Here is a 13,881-nt window from a genome sequence, read left to right as displayed (position 1 = left end):
TTAATGTAGGCCACAGTGTTTGCATTGCTCAAGAGCATCTCCTTAAAGGCCAGAAGTACCGTCCACATTGCCTATGCTTCCAACCTGATAATGGGTTGAGATGTTTCCTGCTGATACAATATCACCTGTGTCACTTTGCGTATGCCTCCCACCAATCACAGGCTGGCATCTATCATAAAGATCATCTGATTTTGAGTCTCCAGGAAGAGCCCTTTGAGAAGATACCGAGGATAAGGTCCACCAGTGAAGGGAGTCCCACATTCCTGTGGAAGAGGAGTCCAATGCTGTATTTCTGAAACTAAAGATACCATCTGATAGGAGGGACCACTGCAGCAGCTGCATTTGAAAGCCCACCTAAGGCACAAATTCTAATACCATTACCATGTAAGCCCAGCAACTGAACATAGTTCCAGGCCTTCAGTGCCCACTAAAAGACAAAGATCTGCACCTGTGAAACTAACTTGCACAAGTGGTCCTCTGTCAGGTAGTCCTTTCTCACAACTATGTTGGAATTTCCTCCCAAATATTCCAGTGTCTAGGAGGCAAAAGACTACTCTTCACATAACTGACCATCCACCCAGAGACTCAAGGCAAACTGACTGCTTGGACTCAACCTGTTGTCCAAAGATGGACTCTTGCCATCTTCCATGTGTAGAAAGGCCTCGTTACCTTGGAGAATGTTCTGAAAACCATGGCTACCCTGAAATGGAAGTGATTTCCAAGCATGCAGAACCTCAGAAGCCTGTTGTTCACTTGATGAATGGGAATATGCAAATAAATGTCCCTAAGGTTCAGAGCAGTTAGAAACCCACCCTGCCTCACTGCAGATGTAATGTAGGGTTTCTATGTGGCACCTCAGAACTTGCAGAGCAGTATTCATGCCCTTGAATTCTAGGATCTAACAAAATGTGCCCCTTTCTTTGGCACCACACAATAGATTGAATTTCACCCTGACTTCCTTTTGTGGTGAATTTCACCCTGACCTCCTTTTGTGGTGAAACTGGCACCACTGCTACCAGCTGTATGATATTTGGCAGGCTGTTTGCCACCTTTCTCTTCAATGTGCACAAGCTGCAGAGAGAGAGAGAAACATGGCAAAAGGGGCTCCATAAACTCCAGCACATAAATACCTCGAGGACCCAATGATATGACCTGATATGGGCTCATTCTGAGGTCTGTAGTTTTCACCTTAGGCATCATACTTATTTTTTTTACTGTGACTGACTGGCCTTTGAATGTATAAAGGTACTGTCCTGACCTTTTTTTATGGAGTTCTTTTCAAATTGTTTAAAATAGATTTTATAACTGTGCAGTTCTGCAAGTCAGCTGGTGTGATATAACATGTTTCAATAAGCAATAAGGTGTGAGAGCCACCAACCTGAAGACCCACAGAAAAGGCACAAAGACTTTCATTGAGAGCAGTTACCCTCGCTAAAGAAATGCAGAAACAGAGTAAATAATGGCAGATAAAGACCTGAACAGTCCATCCAGTCTGCCCATTAGTTATACCCATAAAAAATACATGATTAAATTAATTTTTCTCTTTGATATTTCTGGGTCATAGACTGTAAAGTCCACCTGGTATCGTCTAGGTTCCAAATGCTGAAGTTGCCATCCAAGCCCACTCCAACCTATCCAACCATCTTGTTTGCAGGACATCTACCATAAAGTCTGGCCAGTAATATCCTCATGTTCCAAGCTAGTGGAGTTCCCATTGATGACCTACCCAGTCCATCCTACACCAAATTACCACATATGGAACATAGAATGTGCAGGTCTGTCCAATATTGGCCTTAGTTCTTTAATTAACATCCTTCATTTTCTAATTAGAAGTCCTCTACGTTTATCCCATGCTTTTTTGAATTCCATCACCATTTTTCTCTCCACCACTTCCCTTGGGAGGGTATTCTAGGCATCTACCACCCTCTCCGTGAAAAAGAATTTCCTAACATTGCTCCTCAGTCTTCCTCTCTTCAACCTCAAATTATGGCCTCTAGTTTTATAATTTTTTCTTCTCTGGAAAATATTTAGCTCTATATTAATACCTTTCAAGTATTTAAACATCTGTATCATATCTTCCCTGTACCTCCTCTCCTCCAGAGTATACATATTTAGGTCTTCTAATCTAGTCTCTTCTCATACATCTTTTGGTTCATCACCTTCCTCTGGACCGCTTCAAGTCTTTTTATATCCTTCACCAGACACGGCCTCCAAAACTGAACACAATACTCCAAGTGTGGCCTCACCAATTACCTATATAGGGGGCATCAACACCTCTCTTCTGCTGGTTATTCTCTTTCTATACAGCCTAGCATCCTTCCACCTTATCACACTGTTCAGATGCATTTAGATTCTGAGACACAATCACCCCAAGATCCCTCTGTGAGTACTTATCAATCTCTCACCTCCAGTTCCCTCGGATTTCTACCTCCCAAATGCATCAATCTACACTTCTTTGCATTGAATTTTAGTTGTCAGACGTTAGACTATTCTTCTAATTTTTGTAGATCATTTTTCATGTTTCCCACTCCTCCTTGGGGTGTCCACTCTGTTACAAATCTTGGTTATCATCTACAAAAATGCTAACCTTACCTTCTAACCCTTCAGCAATATTGCTCACAAACATACTGACCAGAATTGGTCCCAGCACCAATCCCTGAGGCACTCCAGTACTCATCTTTCCCTCCTCCAAGCGAATTCCATTTACCACCACCTTCTGGCATCTCTCTGTCAAGCAGCTTCTAATCCAGTTCACCACTTTGAGCTTTAACTTCAGCCCATGGAGGTTAAGAGCCTCCTATGAAGAACCATATCAAAGGCTTTGTTGAAATCTAAGTAAATTTCATCTAGCACACGTCCTTGGCCCAATTCTCTGGTCACCCAGTCAAAGAATTCAATCAGATTCATTTGGCACAATTTACCTTTAGTAAACCCATGTTGCTTCGGATCTTGTAATTCATTAGATTCTATGAATTTCACTATTCTTTCTTTTCCTTTAGCAACGTTTCCATTATTTTTCCAATAACTAAAGTGAGGCTTACTGGACTGTAGTTTCCCGCTTTACTTTTGTGAAGAGGAACCACATCTGCTCTTCTCCACACATCTGCTCTTTATTGAACAAATCTTTAAGAGGACCCGCCAGACCCTGGCCAAACAGAAGGCCTTAGAGGAAGAGTCTGACCACTGCCTGATCCACAGAATCCTCCGGGCAGACACCGAATAAGCACCCAGGTTGGCAAAAACTTTCAATATGTCATATAATGCATCAGCCATATAATCCACCCCGATGAGAAAAATCACGCAGCACTACAGTGTCAGGGTCATGGCATAGTTTGGAGTGGCATGCCCAAGCAATGAAGGATGAGGCTGACACTGGCCGCAGCCAAATCAAACAGGTGTTTAAGGATGAAATCTTTCAGGACCACCCCTCCGTCAGTAGGGAGGGAAGTACATTTGGTGACCTGAGCCACAGCAGAATCAACCTTCAGAGAAGCAAAGCGCTTGGTAAAAGTGATCGCCATGGGTTAAAGCCTCTCCATGGCCCAAACACATTTCAAAGGACCCTCCGGGTTATCCCCAAATCTCTGACAGGATACGAACCACCGCTGGGTTATCAGGAAAGGAGGCATTTAGCACTTTTGAAATGACATTCCGCTTGGACTGGCTGATCCGATTGCGGCTTTAATATCTGCAGAGATTCTGTAATGAGATCCTCAAGAGGAGCAGGTTTGAAAAACCCTGCGCACTGTGGGATCGGCAGCCAGGTCCTGGGATGCACATGGATCCTGATTTCAGAGCTCCGCCAGATTCGTCACATCTGCGGACACTGTGGAAATTCCCTGCAAAAGCAGAGGGATCGAGAGCACGCCTGACTCGATCGCATGCATCACCCTTTTTCACTCCGGGGTCCCCACTGGGGAAAAAACTGAAAGACCTGGGTATAGCGGAATAGTCATCCTCACAGACGGTCCAGATGCCGGTGGAGTGACAACAGGCATGGACTTCTTAACCAAGTATGCCTAAGAGAGCATATTCACAAAATCCGGGGGGAAAAGGTCTCCCTCGGCAAGAGCAGCCCTGTGCGACTCGGAGTGCTTGGAAGACGTATGAGGCTTTTCACCAGAACTGCGCTTGCTTTTCGTGGATACGCCGCCAGCACTCTCCCCAAGGCCCCCAGATGTGAGTTTCACAGGAATTGGGGCAGAAGGCGCAAGCAAAGCCCCCCCCCCCCCCCCGAGGGAAAAGACACAGCATCTGTGCAAATTTTGCCCCCCCTTGCAGGTTGCAGTGTGCGTGGTTCACGGTTGCGCATTTGAAAGCTATCCTTCGCAAACAAGGCATGAATCTATCCCATCCTGACCTGGGGAAGCCATCTGTGAAGTTTAGAGTAAAAATGCTCTCCTAACTATGAAAAATATAGGTTTATTCAAATCGGGAAAAATCAAAAATGGCTGCTGCGGATGCCAATTTTACATTAAAATAACCTGGGAAAGGTACAGGAATTCCTAAAAATAACCAGGTGATTTTGGAATTTTAGAGGTGGGGAGGGGCAGGGCATGCAGGGAAACCACCCAAAACAGGCTGTCACTCTATTATTCACTGTTCCATATGCTGTATGAGAGAAGCTGCAGGCAATGATGAAACCAGCATCTAGGGAGATCTAAAGCCTCAGGAAACTGGAAAGCAGGATTTCAAGTCTTCTGACTGCCCCACCGGCCTGACCACTACTGCCGGTGACCTCCGCCACCCTTGGATACGTTGATCAAATGCCTGGTAGAGGCACGCAGTTCAGCGCCGATCCCGGTCGTGCCTCGATGGAACTGCTCAGCCTGCACTACACTCACTAGCGGATGAACCTGGGGTGAGTTAGCTCCTGATCCCAGAGCCTTGATCTGACTTGCAGGCTGTCCAGGGGGCTTATTGCAGAGCAGGCAATCCCCCAGATACAGACATTCTCCAACAGTGCAATCTCCCGCGGCAAGGATGTACCTGCATGGAACCTCCACAGTGCGAGGGCAAAACTGCAAAAGAAAATACTGAAAACTACTAAAAGAAACATGAGAAGAAAAAATAAGCTCCTACAGGCTGGCTTGTAGGAAGACAAGACTGGTGTCCAAAGGGCATGCTCCAGGGTATGCTATCAGAGAGAGGAGTTAAGACTTCAATCATCTGAAGCTTCCTACAGTGCCTCGCGGCAAGGGATGAACAACCCACTGGTCCCGGAATAAGGAGTGATTTGTATAAGAATTACACTTGATTGCAATGATTATGACATCTCTAAATCATCTGGATCTTTGTATATTAGAACTCTGAATAAAAATGTAAATCAAGAAATACAAAACCAATTGAGTTCCATTACTTTATGACTGGGTTCTCACTGGAGAGCTATTGCAGGATAGTAAGTTCCATGATACATCCAGCACTGAGGGCTGCACTGCTGCTAGCAAAGAAGCGGTGGTCTGGTATATGAAGAAAAAATCTTTTACCTGCTGAGCTTTCATAGATGGGATTTCAGGTCACATTTCAAAGTAACTTTTCCCCCACATGAAATGCTTGGTTTGTTTTTGTGAATACTATCTAGTTACCAATATTAATCTTTTTATATAGAAATGTAATTTTCAACTGTTTTACATACTAACTTTTCTCCACAATAATTAAGCTTACTTAAGTAACAAATTAGCACTATCCAAGACAACAAATAAAGAACGGTTCTAAATCATAAAATATTTTAATGTATATTTTGGGGAATATACTGTATATAAAATTTCAATCACCAAATGAAGCGATTTCAGTCCCTCTCCAAGCTACAACTGCCTCCAGTTTGCAATGCTGTATAAGATGTATTATCACTGATACAAGACCCTACTAAAAGCATAGTTTTAACTAATACAAAAGTGGCTTATTTTTATATGAATGTTTTTTACACAACTAATGTCTTGATTTATCTCAAGTGCAAAAAACACAGATCACCTCACACTAATGTAGAACAATGCATCCATATTGTTCTCATTAGTCATTAGTAGTCAACTTGCATAAGATACAAGAAAAAGCACAACGAAGCTCACAAAGGTAGTCTACAAATCAGCCTGTTTTTGCAAAAAACAAAAAGAAAAGAAAAAAAAAACAGCATAATAGAAAGGATACACAAGATTATGCACACCACAGAATCTGCTGTTCTTCAATCAAACTTTAAGTGCTCTCTCTATATAAAATCAAACCTCATGGACCAGGCATAACTAATATGAGAGGCAGTGTGTTGCTTAACTTCAATTGACCAATTTTGTTTTTTTTCAGTCCTTAAAATGATTTTCCTCTGTCCTGAGGTAGTTAAACATCATTTATGTATCAGCTTAAGTTGATCAACCAGTGCTGAGGCATTTGTTTGTCACTTATTTTGTTAAAACAGTACTTATTGATGGGTAGAAAACTACCTTCTGATGATCAGACAGCTGAAAATTGGAGTTCACCACACAGGGAAGAGGGTTAGCTGCTTCAGAATGTGACATTTATTTAGTCCTGTCACACCTGTTGGTCCATTGTTGACTTTTCATTGTAAATTTTGTATATGCTCTAAAAGTCAGTGGGGAAAAAAAATTCCAGAGCTGAACATATCATCGTCCTTTGCTGTAACCAGGGAAGAACTGATCCAGCAGTGTCTGCAGAATCTTATTGGGTACCATGGTGTAGGACTTCCCAAGGTCGTAACGGCAAGCAGGGCAGGTGAAGACTTCAGCACGGAAGGAGCGTTGTAAGCAGCTCTATCAAACATTAAAAAAATGGTTTAAAACGTTATTATTTTAATTTTTCCTGTTTAAACTCATCCTCCAATATACTCCAGACAACTATATCAGTAGTTCAAGTATTTATTAGGAAGATCTAAGAGTGGAAATCCATTCACTGCTCTGCCCAGCCACTATCACTGAAAACCCCTCCCAAAAAAACTTCAATTCCAAATATTTTATGCTCCAAATAACTTTTATGTGGATAAGAATATGATAGTAAGCAGAAAGCCTTTGATCTTTCTGCAGCATTTTGCTGGAAACTTGAAATATGTTTAATTGCTAAGCCAATGAAACTTACTATTGCTGTACTGCAGTGCTGATACGTTTGAGATGTTGAAGGCCAGCAGAGTAATTTCTCAATAGATTCTAAAGGACTACCATGTTTCTAGTTTGGATAAGGGAAGGTGTTCACTTAAACTTGATCTCTCACAGGCAGTACAGGTTTATTCAAATCTGGACTAGATAAGTTTGATCAAATTGATTTGGCCTACATAGCAGCTTCAGCATGTATGTTTATACTAACATGGGGAATATTCCACATTTATTATGACAACATTATGGGCTACCATGTTTTGATTCTCTAACATGGTATATGACATTTCCTAATTTTCTAAACTACTTGTGAGCAATCTTTACTTCCCTATATTTCCTAGACAAACTGCTTTATAAAAATGGTAGAAGAAAGTGGGATCCAGGATCAGCATAGGAAAGAGAATTTACTCACATCTACCCTCTCTACACTATCTCTTACTCACACTCCAGCCCCTTCAATTCCCCCACTCTCTCTCCACACTCCTTTTTGATCTTCCAATTCACCCCTACAGCTCCTTTGATAATGCCCTCAATTGCTCTCCCTTATTTCCATTCTCTCGCAGGATCTGCAAGCCCTTATGTTAGAGGCACACTTGGATATTGTTGCTATCATAGAGACATGGTTCAGTGATTACTGTGGATGAGACATAAACATACCAGGCTATAATCTTTTTAGGAAGGAGAGAAAGTTGAAAAGGCGGAGTAGCTGCTCTCTATATAAAGACCAATATCCAAGCGACTGAAATGCAGGGGGCCTAGGCAAAGGAAGAAGCAAGTGGATCGGTTTGAAAAGAGAAGATGGAACTTCTATTTATTTATTTGATTTTTTAGCCCGTCCTTCCAAAAGAGCCCAGAACGGGTTACAATGAATATATTGGTGCATTAAAATTATAAGTAAGATAGGTACTTAGAAATTCTCTTACTGTCCCGAAGGTTCACAATCTAACTAAAGTACCAGGAAAAATGACAATTAGAAGAGTAATAAAGAAAGAAAATAGAGATAGAGGAGAAAAATAAGAAAATAAACATACTAATAAGATTACAATGATCTAAAGGAATTTGAAAGGTTAAAAAGAGGGGAGATAAGAATAGATGCAGAGGGAGAACCGTTGAAGCAATAGAATTCTGGGGAAATTTAAATGAAATTTGAATGATAAAATAAAACAAAATAAGTGGTAAAACAATAAGTGAGATTAAAAAATATATCATAAACTAAAAAGAAGTGAAAATAAAATCAAAACAGTCAAAACTGAAGTCCAGCTTGAACATCTACATGAGTGTTGTCTATAGACCTCCAACTCAATTACAGCATATTGATAAAAATCTTGTTGAAGATATCCAAAAGTTGGGAAAGAAAGGGCAGATACTGTTATTGGGTGATTTCAACCTGTCGGATGATGTCCTATTATGGAGTAAGAACTGGTTGAAAGACAGAATACAGAGAGTAGGTTTAAATGGTCAATATTCTAAATGGAGAAGGGTAAATAGTGGGATTCTCCAAGGATCTGTGCTGGGTCCGTTGCTTTTTAACATATTTATTAATGATCTAGAGATGGAAATAACTAGTGAGATAATTAAATTTGCTGATGACACAAAGTTGTTAAATCGCAGATGAGGTTTAATGTGAGCAAGTACAAAGTGGTACATGGAATACATCCGGTCTGGGCTTCCACGATGGTATTTTTAAATAACATCCACACCTAGTTTACAGTCTTAACCTTTACCACCAATCCTTTTAGCTTCTTTTTAACCATTTTCCTCATTTTATTGTAGTCGCCTTTTCAAAAATGAAATGCCGCTACAGTAGATATCCCTTGCTGCCCCATCCCCTTTCTTCTTTCATTATTCTTTGTTCCTCTATCTCTCACTGATCTTCCTGACCACAGGAGGAGGCAGCCATCTCAAGTAATCTCTCCTTCTGCTTCTAGGCTGGATTGTCCTGCTCTGAACCATGTAGTGGTAAGTGTCTCAATCTGGCCAGATGCATAAGGAAGGATGGATCCTGAGCTGCCAGGATTGCCACCCTTCATCCTACCCCCTTCAAGCAAGAGAGCAGCTGCTGCTCAGGTCCTCTATTCTCTATAGCACTTCCATAAGAACATTTGAAGGAAGAGCTACATTTTGGGGCCTGTCCTGTGTAACTGTAGAAGGATTGGGGGGGGGAGGGGCTGTTTATATGTATAATCAAAACTATAACCAACCCACCCCAACTTCAAAGCAATAAGAAAATTTTCAGTTAACAAAACCTGAAAATTTCTACTTACTTTGCACACATTATGCAGACACTCTGTCGTCACAGGCTGGTAAACCAACTCCTGGCAGCAGACGCACATAAAGGATTGTTCTACTTTCTTCAGAAATTTCTGATGTAAATTAAAGGGAAAAAAAGTTTACTATTTGAAGCTTAAGAGGCCAAAAGCAGAATAGATTAACCTTTCCTTTAGGAGACTTTGGAGTTTGGTAAATATTTAAAGATGTATGTTTTAAGTATTACATAAATACAACTTCTTAGAAAAAGACCCTAGTCTCATAGCTTGTAACCGTCTTTCTACCTAGCTATTTGGATGCTTTTTGCGTCAACAAAATTAGTTTTTCCTTTTTTTCTTAACAATTTTTCTATTCATGAGCAACACAGAAACATAATATTTTCATATACTGCATCTGGTCTACACTTCACAGTGCAACTGCAGTTAAGCAGGGAAAAGATGTAAAGAGTAAAATGTATATGCAAACTTTTCCTTTTGTACGCTTTGGCAAATTTCTAAAACAAAAGCACACGTGTTTCTACTTTGAAAATTACTGAGGAAAGTACATCTCTTTTTGCAAGCACATGTTTTTGTGTAAATCTACATGTATATAGATGAGTTTTCTAAAAATATGCTTGAAAATACCAACTTATCCATATTCCCAGGATTGTCTTTGCTGAAGTTACTTAAAATTACACAAGGTACAAGTGGGGATAGAACCGTAAACATCAATCAGAGATAAACTTAAATGAATAAATATTTATTAAAAAGTTAAAACAGTCTCTATCATATATTCAATTTGTGCTGTTGACCCGAAACAGTCTGTATTTCGGCATGAAAGCCTGCCTCAGGGTGCAAGAGACATCTAAAGGCTAAACATCAATAATATCAATTGTCAGCAATACAATAGATTAAATAACCAAAATTGAAAAGTAAAACTTGCAAAACAATGAGCCAGAGTAAAAAGAATTTATAAAAAAAAAGTATACAAAAACTGAATATATAATAGAGACTGTTTTAACTTTTTAATAAATATTTATTCATTTAAGTTTATTTCTGGTTAATGTGCACGGTTCCATCTCCACTTGTACCTTGTCTATTACTTTTAATGGAGCAGTGGTCTGGGAAGGGGGAGAGGGGAGAAAGCAATGCATGATAGCATGTGATCATTCATCGTCACTATATTTGGAAAAAGTGGTTACTGACCTGAACTAGAGAAAACTCTCACAGCAACAGATTCAGTCCATATACCATAGCCAAAATTTCATTTATACCGGCTAAAAGGTTTAAACGAGGACCTAAGGGATATCAGACAGCCCTCCAAACAACATAGTTTGGATGGGTAAATTCCTCATTTCTCCCAAGGTACCTCCACCACCATTTTATATATATCTTTTTCTTATGCTTAGCTTCTTATGTATATATTTTTCTTATTTTTAATCTTATAACTTGTTTTTTTTAAGCATATTAGATGTACTTAGCTTTTTTTGCTAGCATTCAGCTGCAAACTATTTCCCCGAACGCCAACGCGTTTCGAGATCTTTGTCAAGGCGACAAGGGGAACTAGAAGCAAAAAAGAACAAAAACATGATTAAAAAACTAAGCAAGAGTCAGGGAAAAAATTCCAAAATACTGACCCAAAAGTATAGTTCTATCTAAAGTCTTACCTTAATGTTAACAAAGAACAGCATACCGTCTACCCGTATCCAAAAGTAGTAACTGACTGAATCTGAGGCTTTAAATAATCCCACCCCTGTGACATCATATCCTGGAACAAAAAGCTGACACTACCTAAATTTCTTTTAAAGGGAACTGACACTTCCTATAAATCTGCTTGGGCAAGCCAATCCGAGGTTTCATTCAAACCATTAGGGGACATGGAGTTAAGTTTAAACATCCAACGGAGCTCATAACGGTTAAGTCTCCTGATCATATTACCACCCTCCCACCCAACTACAATACGCTCCAACACCCTCCATTTCAGATCTTTTAAAGTGTGCCCACAATTAGTCCAATGACGGACTAAAGGAGATGATTCATTTTGAGTGTGGACACGAGATTTATGCTCCGTTAAACGGACACGAATCGGGCGAGTTGTACGTCCAACATATAACATGGGACAAGGACATTGAATTACATAAATGACATTATCCGAAGTGCAGGAGGTATTATGAGTTGCAACAAACACTTCACCCGTAGTGGGGTGAGTCCACCTCTCACCTGGTAAGGTGTACACACACCATTGACATTGACCACAAGGGTGATGACTACCCACCCTCGGGGGAGTGTGATCCTGCAATTTATTGTGATTTAAATATTCCCCAATATTTCTCCTACGCCTTTATGAGCACAACGGTTGATCATCCAGGGTAGGAATAGCCAATTTAGGGATATGCCAATATTTTTTAATGATGTAAGAAATGTGGTGGGAGAGAGTGGAGTAATCTTGAACAAAAGCCACCGTCTCTGCCAGATCAGTGTCATACACTTTATAATAAGTCAACAAAATGGACTAATTCTTCCTCCGTCGAGGTCCATATACAGAAAATATCGTCTAAGAACCTCTTCCAGATTTTCATATGCTTGAACTCAGGCAATTGATATATCAAACGCTCTTCCAGATCCGCCATAAATAAAGCCGCCAAAGAGGGAGCTAAAGACGCTCCCATCGCTATTCCGTGCTTCTGGAGATAAAATTCATGATGGAACCAAAAATAACTCCTGGTGAGAACCAAAGTCGCCATTTCCATAAGGAAGTCCAATGATAGCCGAGGCTTTATTTATGGCGGATCTGGAAGAGCGTTTGATATATCAATTGCCTGAGTTCAAGCATATGAAAATCTGGAAGAGGTTCTTAGACGATATTTTCTGTATATGGACCTCGACGGAGGAAGAATTAGTCCATTTTGTTGACTTATTGAATGCTCTGGATAACAACATAAAATTCACTGTTACCATACAACATAAGGAGATTCCCTTCCTGGACATTTTAGTTCAAAAAGGACCTACCAGGTTATCTACAACGCTGTACAGAAAGAGTACGGATCGCAATAGTTTTTTGCGCTTTCATAGCTTTCACCCTGAAGGCTTGAAGAGAAGTTTGCCGATCAGCCAATTTCTTAGGCTGAGAAGAATTTGCGCTTCCACTGATGATTTTCGGGCTCAAGCCAAAATAATGAAAAACCGTTTTTACCAACGTGGGTATCCCTATGAGGTAGTCAAAAGTGCTTATAAGAGAGCAAAATATGCCCATAGGGAATGGTTACTCCAGGATAAAGTGTATGACACTGATCTGGCAGAGACGGTGGCTTTTGTTCAAGATTACTCCACTCTCTCCCACCACATTTCTTACATCATTAAAAAATATTGGCATATCCCTAAATTGGCTATTCCTATCCTGGATGATCAACCGTTGTGCTCATACAGGCGTAGGAGAAATATTGGGGAATATTTAAATCACAATAAATTGCAGGATCACACTCCCCCGAGGGTGGGTAGTCATCACCCTTGTGGTCAATGTCAATGGTGTGTGTACACCTTACCAGGTGAGAGGTGGACTCACCCCACTACGGGTGAAGTGTTTGTTGCAACTCATAATACCTCCTGCACTTCGGATAATGTCATTTATGTAATTCAATGTCCTTGTCCCATGTTATATGTTGGACGTACAACTCGCCCGATTCGTGTCCGTTTAACGGAGCATAAATCTCGTGTCCACACTCAAAATGAATCATCTCCTTTAGTCCGTCATTGGACTAATTGTGGGCACACTTTAAAAGATCTGAAATGGAGGGTGTTGGAGCGTATTGTAGTTGGGTGGGAGGGTGGTAATACGATCAGGAGACTTAACCGTTGTGAGCTCCGTTGGATGTTTAAACTTAACTCCATGTCCCCTAATGGTTTGAATGAAACCTCGGATTGGCTTGCCCAAGCAGATTTATAGGAAGTGTCAGTTCCCTTTAAAAGAAATTTAGGTAGTGTCAGCTTTTTGTTCCAGGATATGATGTCACAGGGGTGGGATTATTTAAAGCCTCAGATTCAGTCAGTTACTACTTTTGGATACGGGTAGACGGTATGCTGTTCTTTGTTAACATTAAGGTAAGACTTTAGATAGAACTATACTTTTGGGTCAGTATTTTGGAATTTTTTCCCTGACTCTTGCTTAGTTTTTTAATCATGTTTTTGTTCTTTTTTGCTTCTAGTTCCCCTTGTCGCCTTGACAAAGATCTCGAAACGCGTTGGCGTTCGGGGAAATAGTTTGCAGCTGAATGCTAGCAAAAAAAGCTAAGTACATCTAATATGCTTAAGAAAAACAAGTTATAAGATTAAAAATAAGAAAAATATATACATAAGAAGCTAAGCATAAGAAAAAGATATATATAAAATGGTGGTGGAGGTACCTTGGGACAAATGAGGAATTTACCCATCCAAACTATGTTGTTTGGAGGGCTGTCTGATATCCCTTAGGTCCTCGTTTAAACCTTTTAGCCGGTATAAATGAAATTTTGGCTATGGTATATGGACTGAATCTGTTGCTGTGA

General features: G+C 40.4%; 1 protein-coding gene across 3 annotated transcripts in view; it reads right to left on the bottom strand.

Moving 5' to 3' along the window:
• Positions 1-5,712: 5,712 nt before the first annotated feature.
• The window catches only part of UHRF2 (ubiquitin like with PHD and ring finger domains 2), a 296,656-nt gene continuing 288,487 nt past the window's right edge, over positions 5,713-13,881 (bottom strand). For 2 of the 3 annotated variants that reach the window (XM_033925813.1, XM_033925806.1), the window contains exons 15-16: positions 9,359-9,457; positions 5,713-6,758 (exon numbers count right to left, since the gene is read on the bottom strand). In XM_033925813.1, coding sequence (XP_033781704.1) covers positions 6,612-6,758; positions 9,359-9,457 — 246 coding nt within the window. In that variant the 3' untranslated portion in view covers positions 5,713-6,611. The other variant, XM_033925824.1, reaches the window with a different exon arrangement.

This window comes from Geotrypetes seraphini, chromosome 1 (assembly GCF_902459505.1).
Source record: "Geotrypetes seraphini chromosome 1, aGeoSer1.1, whole genome shotgun sequence".
Classification (NCBI taxonomy): domain Eukaryota; kingdom Metazoa; phylum Chordata; class Amphibia; order Gymnophiona; family Dermophiidae; genus Geotrypetes; species Geotrypetes seraphini.
This window is presented reverse-complemented; position numbering and strand designations above follow the sequence as displayed.